The sequence below is a fragment of the Capsicum annuum genome, chromosome 3 (genome assembly GCF_002878395.1).
Source record: "Capsicum annuum cultivar UCD-10X-F1 chromosome 3, UCD10Xv1.1, whole genome shotgun sequence".
Taxonomy (NCBI): Eukaryota; Viridiplantae; Streptophyta; class Magnoliopsida; order Solanales; family Solanaceae; genus Capsicum; species Capsicum annuum.
Window position 1 is genome coordinate 688814 of NC_061113.1, and position 20188 is coordinate 709001.

General features: G+C 35.4%; 3 protein-coding genes across 4 annotated transcripts; 1 reads left to right on the forward strand and 2 right to left on the reverse strand.

The window, feature by feature from the left end:
• Window positions 1-2189: 2189 nt before the first annotated feature.
• On the reverse strand, window positions 2190-5323 carry LOC107864442 (pirin-like protein). Of its 2 annotated transcripts, none has more exons than XM_047408850.1 (6): window positions 5009-5323; window positions 4472-4521; window positions 4185-4225; window positions 4002-4064; window positions 3651-3754; window positions 2190-2965 (listed from the first exon to the last, which is right to left on the reverse strand). In XM_047408850.1, the coding sequence occupies exons 1-6, from the start codon at window positions 5113-5115 to the stop codon at window positions 2482-2484; spliced, it is 849 nt and encodes a 282-aa protein (XP_047264806.1). In that variant the 5' UTR covers window positions 5116-5323; the 3' UTR covers window positions 2190-2481. The 2 variants fall into 2 exon arrangements, with proteins under 2 accessions (XP_047264806.1, XP_016566291.2); XM_016710805.2 differs by lacking the exon at window positions 4185-4225 and adding an exon at window positions 4226-4293 and having other exon boundaries at window positions 5009-5322.
• A 2174-nt stretch (window positions 5324-7497) lies between these two features.
• On the forward strand, window positions 7498-12699 carry LOC107864440 (metacaspase-4; the record flags this gene model as incomplete). Its single annotated transcript, XM_016710803.2, is given in 2 exon segments — window positions 7498-7849; window positions 11508-12699. Coding segments are annotated over 2 exon segments (1248 nt in total). The 3' UTR covers window positions 12410-12699.
• A 295-nt stretch (window positions 12700-12994) lies between these two features.
• LOC107864445 lies at window positions 12995-18020 on the reverse strand. Its single transcript, XM_016710808.2, has 2 exons — window positions 17576-18020; window positions 12995-13386 (listed from the first exon to the last, which is right to left on the reverse strand). The coding sequence occupies exons 1-2, from the start codon at window positions 17774-17776 to the stop codon at window positions 13204-13206; spliced, it is 384 nt and encodes a 127-aa protein (XP_016566294.1). The 5' UTR covers window positions 17777-18020; the 3' UTR covers window positions 12995-13203.
• Window positions 18021-20188: the final 2168 nt, after the last annotated feature.

The window sequence follows — 20188 nt, forward strand, 5'->3', positions numbered from 1 at the left end:
GAAGTAATGGTGGTCAGAGCTGGCAAAGATACAGAGAATGTGCAAGAAGTCGTCTTGCTGGATTTTTTATTTTTTATTTTTTTATGTAGAAAAATATGTTTCATTATTTGTCACGTAGATACACGTAAGATATATATGTCTATTTATTCGATATTATATAAATTTAAATATCTATTTTTGTATATATATAAAATTAACAAGTATAAATATCGATCGAAACCAAGTTAAGGAGAAAGGTGCAACAAGTGGCCTAGCTAGGTTTTATTTTCCGTCTTTTTAATGCAAAGAAATGTGTTTCATTATTTAATTTATCACATAAATATAATGCAAAGTGTATACTTATTCGACGTTATATAAATTTAAATACTCATTTATATATATATATATATATATATATATAAATAGCGATCGAGACCAAGTTAAGAAATGAGGAGGGGGGATATACAGAGAATGTGCAATAAGTGGTCTTGCTGGATTTTAATTTTAGTTTTTTTATATAAAAAAATATGTTTTATTATTTGTTACGTAGATACTATATAAGATGCCTATTTTTATTTATTTAATGTTATATAAATTTAAAGATTTATTTATATATATATAAAATTAAAGAGTATAAGTATCGATCGAAACTAAGTTAAGGGTGGAGAGAGAGATGGGGTACATAGAGAATGTGCAACAAGTGGCCTTGCTGGATTTTATTTTTAGTTTTTATTTTATTTTTTAATTGTTTTTTCTCAACTTTTTTTTGAAAAAAAAAAACATAAGTGGAGTGTCCTTTTTGGGTAAATAACAAGGAATATCATAATAACCTTTTATTTGTAAAAAAGTTAAAAGGCAGTTGGAGCAATGATTTTTTTTTTAATAGTAATGTTTTTGTTCCTTAGTATTGATAATTCTGATTTTGATCCTTGTTATATATGAGTTAGTATATTTAATATATTAAATCTATCATATTTACATTTGAACTAGTTTTTAAACTATAATGCTATATGAAGTAAACACACAAGCATATCATAATAAATGAGTAATTAAATGATGAAACAATTAATTATTCTAGAACTTTGAATGAAACCAAAAAACAAAAGAGATTAAAAGTACATTTTTAAATAACTGACTATTAAATTATTTTTTACTACGATTCACTTCTTGCTCTACGTTAATAATAAATGCAAAAAATATTTTTTTAAGCCGAGCATTTATTTCACTCTCACTTGTGAAATTTCACCGAATATTACTGACCACCTTGTTTATAAATTTAAATTGTTAAACAAAGTACACTTCTATCTAATTAATTAGTATATTTTTATGGTGTAAATTTCTTTTTATTTTTGGTGGAAAATTTGTGCTTATTGTATATGGGGGGAGAACATGTTCGAATTTGAAAATTCCACCAACCCAATAATAATTTCCATTTAAAAAAAAAATTAATTGCAATTAGTAGCACATCTACTCAATAATTGAGATTTTTTTTTTTTAAAAAAAAAACTATGTGCACCATGTTGTCATTGACATCCACTTACTATAATATGATAATAATACTATCATTACATCTCCAATCAATATTGAAACAAAAGGTAAGATCTTCAAAATTGAATATATTTTTCAATATGACTACAAGAATTCATATTTAACATTTATTATAAAACTTATGTACCTTAGACTTATCAAAAATATGGATACGGGTGTCAGATCCTTCAAATGTAGTGTATTTTATGAATTTGATATGATGTGCCCTTTTGGGCGACTCAAACTCTCACCTATCCGTCGATGGTGGAGGTGTTCAACCACTTGAACAAGCCTCACTTGTCGTACATCTTAAGAATTCAATATGATATGACCTTTTGGGTGACTCAAACTCTCAATTATCCGTCGATGGTGGAGGTGTTCAAGTTGAACAGGGCTCACTTGTCGTATATTTAAAGAATTCAATATGATGTGACCTTTTGGGTGACTCAAACTCTCAACTATCCGTCGATGATGGAGGTGCTCAACCACTTGAACAAGCCTCACTTGTCGCATATTTAAAGAATTCGATATGATATGCCCTTTTGGGCGACTCAAACTCTCAGCTATCCGTCAATGGTGGAGGTGCTCAACCACTTGAACAAGCCTCACTTGTCGCAGATTTAAAGAATTCGATATGATATACGACAATATTTTTGGAGAGTCCTAGTATGAAACATTGAGTCTTGATCCAAACAAAATAGGCAAGGTATCATTCAAGAACTCAACATAAATTACTATCAATACAATCTTGAACAAATGAAGGAAATGAATACTACTAATAAACTTCACTCAACGCTCATGACATTTCAAATGAAAACAAAGACTATAACAACCTATGTTTACTTACTACGTTGCTTGAACTCTTCAAAAATGTCAGCGGATGAATGCCGAATTCTCCAAGAACAGTGTATTTTTGAAGAATCCGAGACGGATGCAGCATCGTAAGTGAAGAGTAGTCCGCGCAACTTAGTTTACTTATTTAGAATACCAGTGCCTTGACCTTTCAAATCCATTTTTTCCAAGCTGATAATCTTGATAAGCCTGCATAACCTCAGTCTTAGTGTTCATAACAAATGGACCATACTGCACGACCGGCTCGTTAATCGGCTGCCCTCCTATCAGAACAAATCTCAATGGCTTTGAAGATTTGTTCCACACACTTAGGCCTTCACCAGAGCCTAAAACCAAGCAATGGTGAGCCGGTGTAGGCGTTGAATCCGGAGAACCAAATGCACCTTCTCCTTCGACTATGTAGACGAAGGCATTCCATGACTCGGGGATCGGTTGGTGATGCTCAGAAGCCGATTTTAGGGTGAAATCAAGGTACATTGTAGGTGTTCGTGTAAAAATTTGAGACTTTACGCCCATGGATTCCCCTGCTAAAATAGTGACTGAAACGCCATCCCTTTCTGCCTTCGGTATGTTTCCGTGTAGCAGTTCTTGATACCTTGGCTCAGTCCTGCACAATATGAAAGGAGGGGAGTTACAGAACGGGGTAGTGAACGCTCGCGAAATAGACAAAAAGAATCAAGATAATAATAAGGACAAGTTGTTGTGTCTAAAGCATAGAGTCCTCATTCAATCCGCGGATGAAGATCCGCTAAACAAACTCCAAAGAACCAACTGACCATACTAACTATTTCTCTAACTAAAATGGAACATTCAGTTGCTTGGCTTTAGCTAGAGGGACAGTTTCACCGACCTAAGAACCATTTCCTTTAGCAGCGGCAGAGGATATTATAGTAAAAAGCAAAGAAGAAAGCGAAGCTCCTCTCGCGCCTATGGCCCGCTATAACTATTCAAGAAGACACTCGAAACTGGAAGGATAAACAAACCCACCCGGTGGACTGCCGAGCTACGTTCTCTAAAAAGCCAAGGTCCTGGGTGTCCAAGAGGGCTACTAACCAGACAGAAAGTAAGTTTCCACTGACTACCAAAGCGCTGTCGCACCTTTACTATTTTCGGCATAACGAGGTTTTAGTCTTTATGAGTGCACCCCCTAGTCAGATTCAATTCCAAGTAGCCACACGCTGGTGAAGGATGGTCGGTTGAACATCATCGGAAGATTATACTAAGCATATAGGTCGACACAGACTTTTTTATACATATATATTAAATCTTAAACGCCGTTAAAAATAACTTACATTTTATCCTTGGAAGATAGATTTATCCAAAGTTGTAAGCCCATATGAGAACCTGGTCCAGCAGGCATTTCTGAGTGCACTATACCTCTCCCTGCTGTCATCCACTGCATTGAACCAAATGGAAAATCACAAAACATAATTGACATTTTTTAGTTTCCCATCCAGTGTCCGGTCGTATCGTTGATCCCTACTTTAGGCGTACCGTGCTCCATTTCAAGGGTTAAAACCCGAGATCTCTGATTCGAGATGAAATATTACTTACTCTACTCCACCACGACTTTTGATTATAAACATTAATTGGTTAACCTAGCAAATTTACTTGCTAACCTACTATTACATGTTATATATTACCTGAACATCACCAGTTCTGATTGTACCCTTGTGACCAGCAAAATCTTGATGAGTAAAAGCTCCCTAAAACACACACACACACACACAAACATATTAGCATGTTCTATATCCTTAATCATTGTAATCAAGCAATAAAACTGAATTTTTTTTGATAACATGGTGTCCGAACCAGCTTGCGCACACCTCGACTAAATCCACGGGATAAAACTGATTTTTTTTTTTACCTGCAACATGTAAGTAACAGTTTCAAAACCTCTGTGTGGATGGTCAGGAAAGCCAGCAGGCGGTGAGACTGCAAGAAATACAAAAGTTTCTGATTAATCAAATATTATTGTACGTGTCGGACTCTTCAAAAATACGAATGCAATAACATTTTTGAAAGGTCCGAACACCATAAGAAAAAAGTCAAAATGTATTTTTTTTTCTTCATAAAATAAAACAAAGAACATTTTTAATGTTGTAGACGTTACCATTAAACTCATCTAACATGAGGAATGGATCAAGATTCTGCAATTCAGGCCTGAAAAATCCAAAATTTATAACAAAATTTAAGGGGAGAAGAGTAAAAAGGACGAGAGTATTATTCATCGAGTTTCAAACTAAGTGTTTATTTCTTTATTTTTTGAAACCTAGAACAACCCGCAGCCGCTACAACCTCCTCCTGTGTAATAGTTTGCAAGCACTAGAAAAGCCCTATGCGACAGGCTCGACTCAGAAGGCATAGGAGAAGTAAACCGCACTCACAAGCCCAGTGCGACAGGCTCGACTCAGAAGTCATTGAGGGGGTACAACCTCCAGTGTACCGCACCAGACAAGCCCTGTGTGACAGGCTCGACTCAAAAGGCACAGGGATGTAAACCGCACTAGACAAGCCGTATGCAACAGGCTCGACTCATAAGGCATTGAGGGGGATCGAACTGGACCACCCTCCAAACCAAATGAGTCATCGAACGTGTTTATTATCAAATCAATAAAAAAAAGGAAACAAATAACAAAAATAATATTACCTTCCAATGCTTCTCCTAACAATAGCACCATCACCTTCATTTTGAGCTCTAGCCAAAACTTTCTTAACAACCAATCTTGGTCTACTAAACATAGAAGACATAGACATGACGATGTATCGTATCCTCTTAGGCAACTAATGTGCTGGAGCCGTCCTGATGATATTCGTATTAGACCACTAATATGATGGGGGCGGATGGAACCGCCCCTGATGATATTCGTATTAGGCCACGAATGTGTTTGAACCGGGTGTATGATATTTGAGGATTTTAATGTTTGTTATAACTCAATATAGTATTTTTGTTTGTTGTGAATTATTTTCTATTTTGGTCATGTGGTATTTATAGACAATTTCTTGTTAGGTAAGTACTCACATGCATTGAATATTGATTGACCAATTGTACAAATTTGATTTCTTGTAGAATAGAAGTTTCATGTGGGGCCTACTTATTTAATTTTAAAGATTTTATTGGTATGATGATTTCATGCTTATGTCATCATGACGATGGCTTCTCATTATAATTTTATTTGGTTAAAAAATTGATGAATCTACTCTTTTTATGAGAATGCGAAATACATAAATTATTGTATATTTTTTCTAGTCTTGGTGGACAGAGTACACAATACAATTTCATGTACAATTAAAACAGCAGATGGTACAACACACATGAAGCACACAAAATAATTTGGTGTTAACAATATCAATGTTTAGGAATAATTCAATCAACAAATCATTTTTTTTTGTTTGACTAAGAAAAGAAGAACTTCAAATAATTCAATCTAACAATCCTAAAAAATCCATAACCCAAAGGTTGTTACTCCTTTCATCTATTAACAGCTGTTTGCTACTGACACGACACATAAATCAATAAATAGTAAACGATAGTAGTTGATAACTTTATCATATTATTTTTTTAATATATTAAATTTAATGTTTTTTAAAATATGTTACAGTAGATAGTAAATCGTATTTAATATTAAGAATATTGGGTAAAAGTAGTTAATTATCTATTGATTTTTCAAACAGAATACACATTATTGTACATATTTTTAGTATAGTGAACAAATAAAAATAGACAGAGGAGGTGATTTTTTTTCTCAAGAACTTGCAAAAATTTCAATGGCAGGAAAAGACAGTATTACCTTCAAATAATTACTTTTGAAAAGTTATAGTATATAATAAAATAAATTTATTCTAAAATCAATTATTTCTTATCAGACCAACCATGAATTACTTAGAGCCCACTATCCTTTGACTAAAACTAACAAAAACCTCACATAATCCAATCAACAATTCCAAAAATTCCAAAATTCACTAGACCAAAAGATCTTTTTTCTCCAAAATATCAATGGCAAATAAATCGTGATTTTTGAGTCATCTTGATACACATTAATTAATTTTAAAAATATCTTTTACCCTCCATCAACAATACATAAGATAATTTTGTCTAACAAGACTACTCAATAAAAAATTAAATTTGAGATCTCATTATATTCAACTCACGTAATTCAATCAACAATTCCAAAAATTCCACAATTCTCTAGACCAAAAAATCTTTTTACTCCAAAATTCCAATGGCATACAAATTGTGATTTTTGAGTCAACTTTTATATATCTTGATTAATTTTTAAGGATATCTGTCACCTCCCACCATAAACAGATATAAGATAATTGTTAAATGACCTTTTGAAGTCTTTTTTTTAATCAAATAGACTATATGTTTTTTTTTTTTAGGAAAATGATCCATTTTTGAGATAGATCTATTATTTATCCGATCGATATATAGGCAGATCAATTATCAATCAGACAGATCGACTATCGATCCGATTTATATATGGACAGATCGATTATCAATCCGATAAATGAAAAAAATAAAAGCAGTCCATTTTGCTAATTGAAAACTTGAAGAGGCTTAATAGCTAAATTTTTTCCTAGGCTATAACATATGAAAATAAATTGTTTAGTACTTTTATCTCGATAAAATATTGAATTTGAAATCTTATGATGCTCAACTCGCGTTATTGATCATTAAACTCGTGTCAAATCTAAATAAGAAAGTAATAGGTCCCATACCCTTTTGACTAAAAACAAACAAAAACCTCAAATAATTCAATCAACAATCCCAAAACACCTCAAAAAATTCAATTTTTTTTTTCAAGAAATTGCAAAACAATCATCAATAGCAAAAAAAAATTTCATTTTGTTTAGTGCTTAATAGCTAAATATTCTCGGCTATAACATATGAAAGTAAATCGTTTAGTACTTTTGTCTCGTTAAAATATTGAATTTAAGATCTCATAATATTCAGCTCGCTTTATTGATCATTAAACTCATGTCAAATCAGACAATCAAATTTAAAACGGAGAAAGTAATAGGTCCCATACCCTTTTGACTAAAAACAAACAAAAACCTCAAATAATTCAATCAACAATCCCAAAAACACCTCAAAAAATTCCATTTTTTTTTTCAAGAACTTGCAAAAAAAAAAAATCATCAATGGCAAAAAAAGCAGTGTTAATTGGAATCAATTATCCAGGAACAAAAGCAGAACTAAGAGGTTGTATTAACGATGTTAAACGAATGTACAATTGTTTGCTAAACCGTTATGGTTTTGCAGAGGAAGACATAACTGTTCTTATAGATACAGATGATTCTTACACACAACCAACTGGTCGGAACATACGTAAAGCTTTTTCTGATCTTGTTGGATCTGCTGAATCAGGTGATGTTTTGTTTTTACATTATAGTGGACATGGTACGAGGTTGCCTGCTGAAACTGGGGAAGAAGATGATACTGGTTATGATGAATGTATTGTTCCTTGTGATATGAATCTTATTACAGGTACTTTTGGAATTTTTGATTTGATTTGAATTATGGGGTTGTGTGTTGAATTTTATTGGTTGTAGTTGAATGTTTCATTGATCTAAATCATGGGGTTTTTCCAAAATTTGTTTTTCTTGGTGTTTTCTCTGTGTGTATTATGATCAGTGTATTGTTCCCTGTAATATGAATCTTGTTATAGGTATTTAGATTATTTATTTGATCTAAAGTTTTGTTTTTTTGTTATTATGATCAGTGTATTGTTCCTTGTGGTATGAATCTGATTACAGGTAATTAGACTATTTATTTGATCTAAAGTTTTGTTTTTTGTTAAAGATTGGGATAGGAGAAATGGGGGCGGGGATTATAAGGTGGGGAATCGAGCATTCAAATAGCCAATCAACCGAGCTACTAAGATTAAATCATGGGTTTTTTCAATTTTTTTTTCTTTTTTTGGTGTTCTCTCTGTGTGTGTGTGTTTTATGATCAGTGTATTGTTCCTTGTGATATGAATCTTTTTATAGGTATTTAGACTATTTATTTGATGTAAAGTTTTGTATTTTGTTAAGGATTGAGGTAGGGGAAATGGGGGCGGAGATTATAAGGTGGGGAATCAAGCATTCAGATAGCTAACCAACCGAGCTACTAAGATTAAATCATGGGTTTGTTCCAAAATTTCTTTTTCTTTTCTTGATCTAAAGTTGTTTTTTTGTTAAAGATTGGGGGTAGGGGAAATGGGAGCGGAGATTATAAGGTGGGGAATCGAGCATTTAGATAGCTAACCAACCGAGCTACTAAGATTAAATCATGGCTTTGTTCCAATTTTTTTTTGATCTAAAGTTTCGATTTTTACTTAAAGATTGGGGTAGGGGAAATGGGAGCGGAGATTATAAGGTGGGGAATCGGACATTCAGATAGCAACCAACCGAGCTACTAAGATTAAATCATAGGTTTGTTCCATTTTTCTTTGTGTGTGATATGAATTTTATTGGTTGTGTTGACTATTTGTTTGATCTAAATTATGGGTTTGGAGCAAAATTTGTATTTTTTGGTGTTGTGTGTGTGTGTTATGAATATTGTATTGTTTCCTTGTGATATGAATCTTGTTGCAGGTATTTAGGCTATTTCTTTGAAGTAAAGTTTTGTTTTTGTTAAAGATTGGGGTAGGGGAAATGGGGGCGGGGATTATAAGGTGGGGAATCGAGCATTCAGATAGCTAACCTACCGAGTTACTAAGATTAAATCATGGGTTTGTTGCAGATTTTTTTTTTCTTTGTGTGTGACATGAATTTTATTGGTTGTAGTTGATTGTTTCTTTGATCTAAATCATGGGTTTGATCCAACATATGTTCTTTCTTTTGGAGTTCTCTCTGTGTGCGTGTGTGTGTTATGATCAGTGTGTTGTTCCCTGTATGAATCTGATTACAGGTAATTAGATTATTCATTTGATGTAAAGTTTTGTTTTTTGTTAAAGATTGGGGTAGGGAAAATGGGGGCGGGGATTATAAGGTGGGGAATTGAGCATTCAGATAGCTAACCAATCGAGCGACTAAGATTACATCACGGGTTTGTTGCAAAATTTGTTTTTTTTTTTTGGTGTGTGATATGAATTTTATTGGTTGTAGTTGACTTTTTCTTTGATCTAAATCACGGGTTTGTTCCAAAGTTTGTTCTTTTTTTCTGGTGTTCTCTGTGTGTGTGTTATGATCAGTGTATTGTACCTTGTGATATGAATCTTGATATAGGTAGTTAGATTATTTATTTGATGTAAAGTTTTGTTTTTTATTTAAAGATTGGGTTTAGGGGAAATGGGGGCGGGGATTATAAGGTGGAGAATCGAAACTCAGTTCAGGTAGTCAATCAACTGAGCTAAGTGTGTGTTGAATTTTGTTGGCGGTTACCTGTGTATTGCTTTGATCTAAATCATTTGTTTGCCCCAAAATTTGCTTTCTGTTTGTTTGGAGTGGGGTGTGTGTGTGTGTGTACGCGCCTGTGTGGTGGGGTGAGAGTTTCTGTTATGGGGATCGAGGAGATCAACATCTTGAAGTGGTTTTCGTGGTCTGGGAACAACAACTAGAGAAGGCTTGTAGCCCCCCCCCCCCCCACGCCCCACTCTTCCCCCCGCCTATTTGTTCACATGAGATGCAGAACTCTCTTTTGTTTTTAACGAATAGATAGAAAAAGATGATCTTGAAAGGTTCAGTTGATTTGTGTTGATGATAATTCAGGTGGATCGGAGATTTAGGGAGATTTGGGAAACGGGGAAATGAGGATTCGTGTTTCTAGTGTGATGTGAATCTCGTTACATGTACTTAACTATTTCTTTGATCTAACTCATCGATTTGTTCCAAAATGTGTTTTTTTTTTTCCGTGTGTGTGATTTGTAGAGTAATTTGAGCTTGAGATCATCATAGTGTATTGAGAAAAAAAGGGATCTTGAAAGCATTTAGTCAATCTGTTTTGATGATTATTGCGATGGATTCCGAGTTTTAGGGAAATTTGTGAAATGGGAACTGGGATTTAGTTATGCGAGGAAAAGTTGGCAAAAAAAGAAGGGAATAGTTTCGCGGGATTGGTATTTTACTAATTTCTATGCAGAATTAGTAACTTTACGACAAGTTTTTGGTAAAATATAGGAATATCAAGGAAAGTAACTTTCCGACAAGTTTGTGTATGACTTGTGGAGTTGATGTGATCGGAAGATTTGAAACTAAAAAGATATTCAAATTGTTTGATTGATTTGTCCTCTGTTAACAACTCCGGTGGATGTTAATAAAAGGGCAGCCCGGTGTACTAAGGCTACCGCTATGCGCGGTGTTTAGGGAAGGGCCCCATCACAAGGTTGTATTGTACGCAGCCTTACCTTGCATTTCTGCCACAGGCTGTTTCCAAGGCTTGAACCCGTGACCTCCTGGTCACATGGCAGCAACTTGCTCCCCTTCAACTCTGGTGGATGTTAATATTGTGAAAAAATGCTAAACTAGGAAGTTGAATATAATAATTGAGAACTTCATTTCTCGTTAAGGTTCTTATTTTTCTGTTCTTAAAGAAAAACTAAGATTCCTAATATGCTAGTAGTTGTTTTGGTTGAAAAGTAGATACTGTCTTACCTCTTCCTAACGAGGGAAAAAGGTTCGTGCCTTTAGTGATTTTTGAAGTTCCTATGGTGGAATTTCCGTGAAGGTTTCCTCTCTCGTATTTTTTTGGGGTGGGGGGTTGGGGAAGTAGCAGAAGGATTTGAGCCAAGGGTCTATCGGAAACAGACGCTGCACCTTCACAAGATAGAGGTAAGGTATTGAGGCGGAGGGAGGTAGAATGTGCGGTATGGATTCACATGTTTATCTGGTGTCGTTAATGAGGTGTTTGTTGGCAGACGCATACAACAATAACAAATCTAGTGTATCCCACAAAGTGGGGTCTGGGGAGGGTAGAATGTATGCAGCCCATAACGCTACCTCCGAAGAAGTAGAGAGACTGTTTCCGACAGACCCCCGGCTCAAAACTAGACATGTTTCCAATCTTTTTCGTCGTTGTAACAACCGGGATGTAAATGACTTCTTAAGTTTTGTATAGAGACCTTACCTTTTGTAAATTTCATATTCTGGATGCTATTGATGATATTATCGTTACTTCATACGTTAATATTGAACTGTTGGGTGGGTTGTTTCATCCTGATCAGATGATGATTTTAGAGAGCTCGTGGACAAAGTTCCTGAAGGTTGTCGGATCACAATTGTATCCGACTCATGCCACAGTGGCGGTCTCATTGACAAAGCTAAAGAGCAGATAGGGGAGAGCCACAAGCAAGGCGATGATGATGAAGGCCATGGATCTGGTTTTGGGTTCAAGAATTTCTTACGTCGAAATGTTGAAGATGCATTTGAATCCCGGGGTATCCACCTTCCACATCGCCACCACCACCGTGAGGAAGAGGAGAATTTCGCAGAGAGTAGTGTGCTTGAGACAGAAGACGGGAATCAAGTCCATGTGAAGAGCAAGTCCTTGCCTCTTTCCACCCTCATCGAGATACTTAAGCAGAAAACCGGTAAGGAGGACATTGATGTTGGGAAACTCAGGCCGACACTCTTTGATGTCTTTGGTGAAGATGCAAGTCCTAAGGTGAAGAAATTCATGAAGGTAATCTTGTACAAACTACAGAAGAAAAACGAGGATGGTGAAGGTGGTGGGTTCATGGGTATGGTTGGTAACTTGGCTCAAGAGTTTCTGAAACAGAAACTTGATGAAAATGACGAGAGCTATGCAAAGCCGGCTATGGAAACACACGTTGAAGGTAAGCAGGAGGTCTATGCCGGTTCTGGCAATAGAGGTCTTCCGGACAGTGGCATTCTCATCAGTGGGTGCCAAACAGACCAAACATCTGCCGATGCCACCCCTGCAGGCGGAGAATCTTATGGCGCTCTAAGCAACGCAATTCAGGAAATCCTGGCTGAATCAGATGGTCCAGTCACCAATGAAGAACTTGTTAGAAAGGCTAGGAAAAAGATGGCGAGACAAGGCTTCACGCAACGTCCAGGCCTCTACTGCGATGATTATCACGTTGATGCTCCTTTCGTGTGTTGATTCTGCTGTGCCTCCTTTTGTGTATCCGCATGGTGATTATTTGTGCTAATGTTGCAATAGCTCTTCAAATCTGGTGTTATAGAACCATTCTTCATCATGTGTGTGTGTTATTTGGCTCTGTTTTTTGAATTTGGCCAGAGAATAAGGTACAAAAGAACCTGGCTTTCGGTATTGTTTTGGAAATTTGGTTACTCTAAATCTGGGAGTGTTTATTTTGTATACTGGATGTGTTATAATGTAATACTTTGTCATGCTTTCTATAATATTTCACCATAGCTTTTTCGTTTTCATTATTTCCTTTTCTGATCAGCTTTGAGCGGTTTTTTACCGAGCCAGGGGTCTATAAGAAACCGCCTCTCTACCACGAGGTAGGGGCAAGGTCTTACACTTAAAGAGTAATGCATAACCATATCAACATACATTGCTAAAAACTTACCCGTACCAGGTGTTTATGCCTTGGAAACAGCCTCCGGCAGAAATGCAAGGTAAGGCTGCATATGATACACCCTTATGGTGGGACCCTTCCCCGGACACCGCACATAGCGGTAGCTTTACTGCACCGGGCTGCCCTTTACGAGGTGTGTATGCCAAAATAAATAGAAGTGCATTTTCACACATTCAAAAAAGGATATTCTTGAAAATATACATTCAAGTTCACAGTTTCGTAAGTAGTAAACTACATCAAATCCTTGCACGCCCAATGCAATATCACAATGCATGTAAACAAGGTTACACTAGAACTAATATATGGTAGAAATGCGAAACTAAAGCAACAAAACCGGTTAAGCCGTGATCTACTTTTGTTCTTTCTTTGCTTCAGTATCATTAGCATTTGGGACTGGTTGAATTCTTTGGTAAGGTTTCCTTGTCATTGTTTCGCCCTTTAGAGCTGCAACATATCTGTCATTTGTGTTCTCCTTTCTCTGGAGTTCGCCGAGGTACTCAGCCAATCTCTCTTTATTAACTTTACCCATCATCTGTTGGACAAACGAAACAATATATCTTAGGAATTCAACAATCATATGTGAAAGTAAAGATATAAAATAAGATGATGAGATCAGAAGAAACCATCGAGCACAAAGAAACAATTATCTACTGTAATGGTTAAGTCAGATAATCAATTTGATGCAAGACGAGAACATAAACTCGTCATCCCTTCCCAAACTCTCTTCACGAATAGGAAAAGACGATATTATTCTACAGGAAAAGTGAATACATAAGCAAAGAGCTGAAACAAGTGTTTGTTATGGACTATTGGAGCAAGAAGTAAAAGACAAAGCTATTTGTACTAATTTGCACATCACCCCGTCTCAATAGACTATATTTTGGAGTCCAAGTTCGTTTTAGCTACTAGGCACGCCCCTTTCCACTTCAGGAATCATAGCAATAAAAGTTGCATTTAGGCTTCTATCTAGTTCCTCCATCGTAAGGAAACACTTGAAGGTGGTCTTCGAATCTTCCTTAATGATTGGTCAACATCTTCTTGATGCCTTCTATGGAGCTAGCAAATCACCCTTTTGTCACTATGTTCTATTTGCATCTTCTTAATGCCTTCTAATGATATTACTTAAAAAAAAAGGGCAGCCCGGTGCACTAAAGCTACCACTATGCGCGGTGTCCGGGGAAGGGCCCCACCACAAGGGTGTATCGCATGCAGCCTTACCTTGCATTTCTGTCAGAGCCTGTTTCCAAGGCTTGAACCCGTGACCTCCTGGTCACATGACAACAACTTTACCAGTTACTCTAAGGCTCCCCTTCAAATGATGTGCTGCAAACCAAGAGATTTCGTCTTCTACACAGCTTATATAGCAAGTCATACCTTTTCTCAATGAAAGGTCTTCCAACCCAGTCCTCTTCTGCTCCACTTTAAAGTATTTCTAGTTCCTCAACATAATATCCAGGTCTAGGTCTCCGTCTCTCTGAACAAAATTCTTGTAGAATCTCAGGATATCAACATTTTAATATTTGTTTCGTTACTACTTAGAAAAATTAGCCGACAATCTAATATCTTAAACTCCCTGTTCTTTCATAAGGTGTCGCATATAACCTACAGAGGATCTATCAAACGAAATAAAAATACAGAGGAAGTGTTCCAACCAAATGCTGTAATTCAATTCCTTTATACTCTCTATTCTCCATCTACCAAAGACTGGCTGTCAATTGCTATTTCTGTAAGTTAAATATCAATTACTTTATCCACACTAAAAAATAAATCTCCAAATTCATTTTCTTTAAAAGGTAACAAGTACATCAAACAGCAAGAAACATTATAAATGATACTGACAGATTACTTTTCCTTTTGACATATCAAAAAGCACAATCATCATAGCAGAATTTACAATAGACATGAGGCACATACTGATCTCGGCAGATGAAAGTTTGCTCCAGATATACCATTACTAGTCAAAGTGGGTGCAATACACTAGAAATTGACTAAACTCTTGGTATAATCATAACTTCCCAAGGTACAAAGAATATGCAGCAAATATTCACATACTAATCTGGTCAAGTGAAGGTGAAAGTTACTCTGGTAGTTTCGGAATTCAGCAAAGAAGTGCACACATATTAGGAAATGATAACGACAAATCAATTTAACATACAATCATCAGAGAAGAATGTACCACACATATGAACACAGATACTCATCCAACCAGATGAAACATGCTACAGCAATAACAATATAATAGGCAAAGGGACCGAAATACACATCGGACACTAATAACATCAAATCAATTTCAATACAACCATTACCGCAAAAGGTATAACACGTATGAATCAGACATTCATCTGGTAATAACAAAACTACCAGGCATGGGACTCTAATACAAATTAGGAATGGTAATGATAAAGCAATTTTCCATCCATTCATCAAAGCAGAATGTACAACACATGACGCAGATACTCATCCAGCCAGATGAAAAATGCTCAGGTAAAAAGAGATACTGATAACGCCAAGTCAATTTGCATACAATCATAACTACAGATGTTACACCACTTCTTTTTTTAATCAAGTAAACAAGATTTCATTGATCTGCAGAAGCTACACCACATATAAAGCAAATATCATCTGGTAATAACAATATTACGAGGTGATGGAAGTCTTATACACATTGATAATCCTAATCAATTTCCCGTACAACTAAAAAAAGCAAAAGAGGACAACACATGAAGCAGACACTCATCATCCGGCACAAACGAAATCTACTCTGGAGATACGCATTGCTATGCAATATCCGGTACAATCAAACATCAGAAGATACACCACACATGAAACACAAAAGCGCAAATTGATCTGGTATTCGAAGCATACTAGGTTTCAGGTCGAGCATTCTGCCGGAGTTTAGCTTCAAGCAGAAGGTACACCACATGAAGCAAACACTCATCTGGCCCAGACACGAAAGCCGCTCTACAGCTAACACTACGATGCAATATCTTGTACAACTAGAACTGCAGAAAGTACAACACATTAAGCAGATGCTCATCCGGCCAGACGAAAGCTGCTCTAGAGTTTAGTACCCTATTTTATCAATGATACAATATCTAACCAATTTCTGGTACAATTAAAACAGCAGAAGGTACAACACGTGAAGCCCGGAGATAACACTACTACAGAATTTCCGGTACAATCAGAAAAGCATAAGGTACATCACATGAAGCAGACACTCATCATCTGGCACAAACAAAACCTACTCTGGAGATCGCACCGTCACGCAATATCCAGTACAATCAAAACAGCATAAGGTACAACACACATGAAGCACTAAAGCACAAATTCATCCAATATTAACAATATCAGTAATTCAGTATCTGAAACATACTAAGGTTTCGGGCTGAGCATTCTGCCGTAGTTTAGCTTCAAGTTCCAGTACAATTAAAACAGCAAAAGGTACAACACATGAAGCAGACACTCATCTGGCCCAGAAACGAAAGCTGATCTAGAGCTAACACTACAATGCAATATCTAGTACAACTAGAACTGCAGAAAGTACAACACATTACACGAAAGCTGCTCTAGACTGTAGTACCCAATTTTATCAATGATACAATATCTATGCAATTTCTGGTACAATTAAAACAGCAGAAGCTACAACAAACATACTCATCTGAGCCAAAAAAAAGCTGCTCTGTAGATAGTACTGCTATGCAATATCTGGTACAATCAAAACATCAGAAGGTACAGCACACGTGAAGCACTAAAGCACAAATTGATCCGATACTAACAATATCAGTATTGGAAGAGAAACAAACATACTAAGGTTTCAGGCCGAGCATTCTGCCGCAGTTTAGCTTCAAGTTCCAGTACAATTAAAACAGCAAAAGGTACAAAACATAAACCGGACTCTCATCAGCACTGCATGCAATATCCGGTACAATCAAAACAGTAGAAGGTACAACACACATGAAGAAGTAAAGCAACAAATTGATCCGGTATTTACAATATCAGTAATTCAGTATTCGTGAAGAACTAAAGCAACAAATTGATCCGGTATTTACAATATCAGTAATTCAGTATTCAAAACATACTAAGGTTTCGGGCTGAGCATTCTGCCGTAGCTTAGCTTCAAGTTCCAGTACAATTAAAACAGCAAAAGGTACAACACATAAAACAGACACTCAGCACAGCTATGCAATTTCCAGTACAATCAAAACAGCAGAAGGTACAACACATAAGAAGCACTAAAGCACAAATTGATCCGATGCTAACAATATCAGTATTGGAAGAGAAACAAACATACTAAGGTGTCGGGCCGAGCATTCTGCCATAGTTTAGCTTCAAGTTCCAATACAATTGAAACAGCAAAAGGTACAACACATGAAGCAGATACATTTTTTGATTTAAAAAAAATGAAGCAGATACTCATCTGAACCAAATAAAAGCTGCTTTGTAGACAGTACTGCTATGCAATATCAGGTACAATCAAAGCAGCATAAGGGACAACACACATGAAGCACTAAAGCACAAATTAATCCGACTGCTATGCAATATCCGGTCCAATCAAAGCAGCATAAGGTACAACACACATGAAGCACTAAAGCACAAATTGATCCGACTGCTATGCAATATCCGGTACAATCAAAGCAGAATAAGGTACAACACACATGAAGCAGTAAAGCACAAATTCATCAAATATTAACAATATCAGTAATTCATTATTCGAAGCATACTAGGGTTTCAGGTCGAGCATTCTGCCGTAGTTTAGCTTCAAGTTCAGGATTACGAGTATTAGTAGCAGACATAACGCAGAAGCCAATAATCCCCGGAACAACGCCGCATACGGTAGCAAATCCGATGAAGAACGGCTTCGATTCCTTCGTTTTCCTCACTAACCATCGCCATGTTCCACTCTTCTCCCATAGAATCGACATGGATTTTGTGATTATAGTGATTATACTTGGACGATTCTACAACAATATTTTGCAAAGGGGAGAAATGAAATAGTACACAGTATTTATCTGCTTGAAAATGACAAAAATGGTCCTTTTGTTTAAGGGGGGATTCAAAATAGGGGATTTGTTTCTTTTTACGTCTATTTTTTAATTAAATCGCCATAAGTTTTTTTATTTAGGGAGATGATTCATTTTTGAGATAAATTTATTATCTATCCAATCATGGGCGGCTTAAGTACTTTGGTGGTTTAAGGCAAAAATTAACGGAGGCCTTAAATATATATTTTTTGATAAATTCTATATTTAAAATATTTTGAGATACAAAGTTGTTAGTATTTTTTTATACTTGATTTCTTCTAATAATTCTTTTTTGGTTGATTTAATTAATGCATTTAATCTTTCTTGAGACAGTACTTTAAAATTTAAATATATCGAACTTCTAATAATTTTTTACTTTTATATAAGAAGTTTATTTTTTCTATGAATAGTACTTGATAATTTCTTTTACAAAAAATCTATAAGCTATATTGGAAAAAAAATGAGGCCCCTCAAATTTGGGGGCCTAAGGCGGTTGCCTACTTTTTTAATGGGTAGAGCCGGCCCTGTGTCCGGTAGATATGTAAACAGATCGATTATTAATCCGACATATCGATTATCGATCCGACAGATCGATTATTAATCCGACATATCGATTATCGATCCGACAGATCGATTATCGATCCGACTTATATATAAACAAATCGATTATCAATTCGATAAATAAGAAAATAGAAGTAGGCCAATTGAAAACTTGAAAAGGGTAGATTATTTTGCTAATTGAAAATTTGAAGAGGCTTAATAGCCAAATTTTCTCTCGATAGTCCCTTATGTTTAAGGCATGGGCAGACCGACTTGCAATTTTCGGGTGCTCGAGCACCCAGTAAACTCGACGTAGAAGAGGTATAATTATATAAAAAACAGTGAAAAAATGGTAAAATATATATAAAAGCACCCAGAGAACAAAAGTATGGTTGGGTGCTCTGGCTTTAGACATAACTTTCATGTCTCCCATCTTGGGATTGAATCCTTGTAGCTGCATTGTTTAGTAAATTTTTTTTTTTTTTTGATCACGCACAACCTAAAAAAGCTGGGTCCGCCACTGGTTTAAGGCAAGATTCAAAATGGTCCATTTAAGGACTCATGTGGTACGAGGGATAAAGAATAACTAATACACCCATCAAAGGTCTATCTCACCCAGAAGAATTTGTTAAGCCATCCCTACAACCAACAAGCAGAGCGGGATACATGCCCATGCAACTGAGTTCAACAGTCAATCCCTACAACCAACAAGCAATGCACAGAGCGGAATACATGTCCATGCAACTGAGTTCGGCATTCAATACTCATTTGCATTTTATTATAACGTATTAAATGGACAAATTATATAAAACAAACTATTATTTGCATTTTATTATAACGTATTAAATGGACAAATTATATAAAACAAACTTTTGGAGAATTAATTAAAAATAATCCGTATTAAATCTTCTAATTAGTCATTCAAAAATCATTGCACCCTTCTTAACAAGATGAACTTATCAGATTATATATTTTGTAAGGAACTTTTAGTAACTAAAATTTTCACATATTTCGTTTCAGTCCAAACCTTTTCACTTTCTTCCCACAAAATCGTACCACAGTTTTTCAAATTCTTAACAGTATTGGTCAAAGTAGTTACTCTTTTAGTCTCATTCTTAATCCGATTATTCTTCTCCTATCACGTTCACTGCATAGTACAAGAAATCGATCGAAGACACCTGAAACCTTCTGCAAAAATGCATCCAAAAATAAGAAAACCTTCCTTTGTTCCAACCCGTGTTCATGATTTGTAAAATGAATACTGCAAAAACCGAACAAGTTATTGCAATAAACACGTAGTCCGGTCAACCAAAACCAAGACGTGTCAATAAAATTAGTGGCCTAAAACCAAATTTTAATCCGAGGCCTTAAAAATACATATATATATATATATATATATACATAATAAATAAAAATTGAATATTGCTTTTTCCTATGTTTTTCATAATTGTTCACATAGTAATATTATTATTTCGAATAGAAAAGATTAATTCAAGTTAATAATACGTTAATCATGCGTTTTCAATACATTACCTTGGATGTTATTGTAAACATATTATTATAAAGACTTGAGTAGTTTAATTCAAAGTTTCAAAATATTTGTATTTAATGATGATAGTTTTTTTTTAAAAACTATATTCAATATTATCATAAAGAAAATAAAATTAATAATTAATTTTTTGAGGCCTTGAGATTTTTTTAGGCCTAAAACAAAAATTTTACTAGCCTCACCCTTGAGCCACCCCTGACTAGACTAATTATACATATATAGAA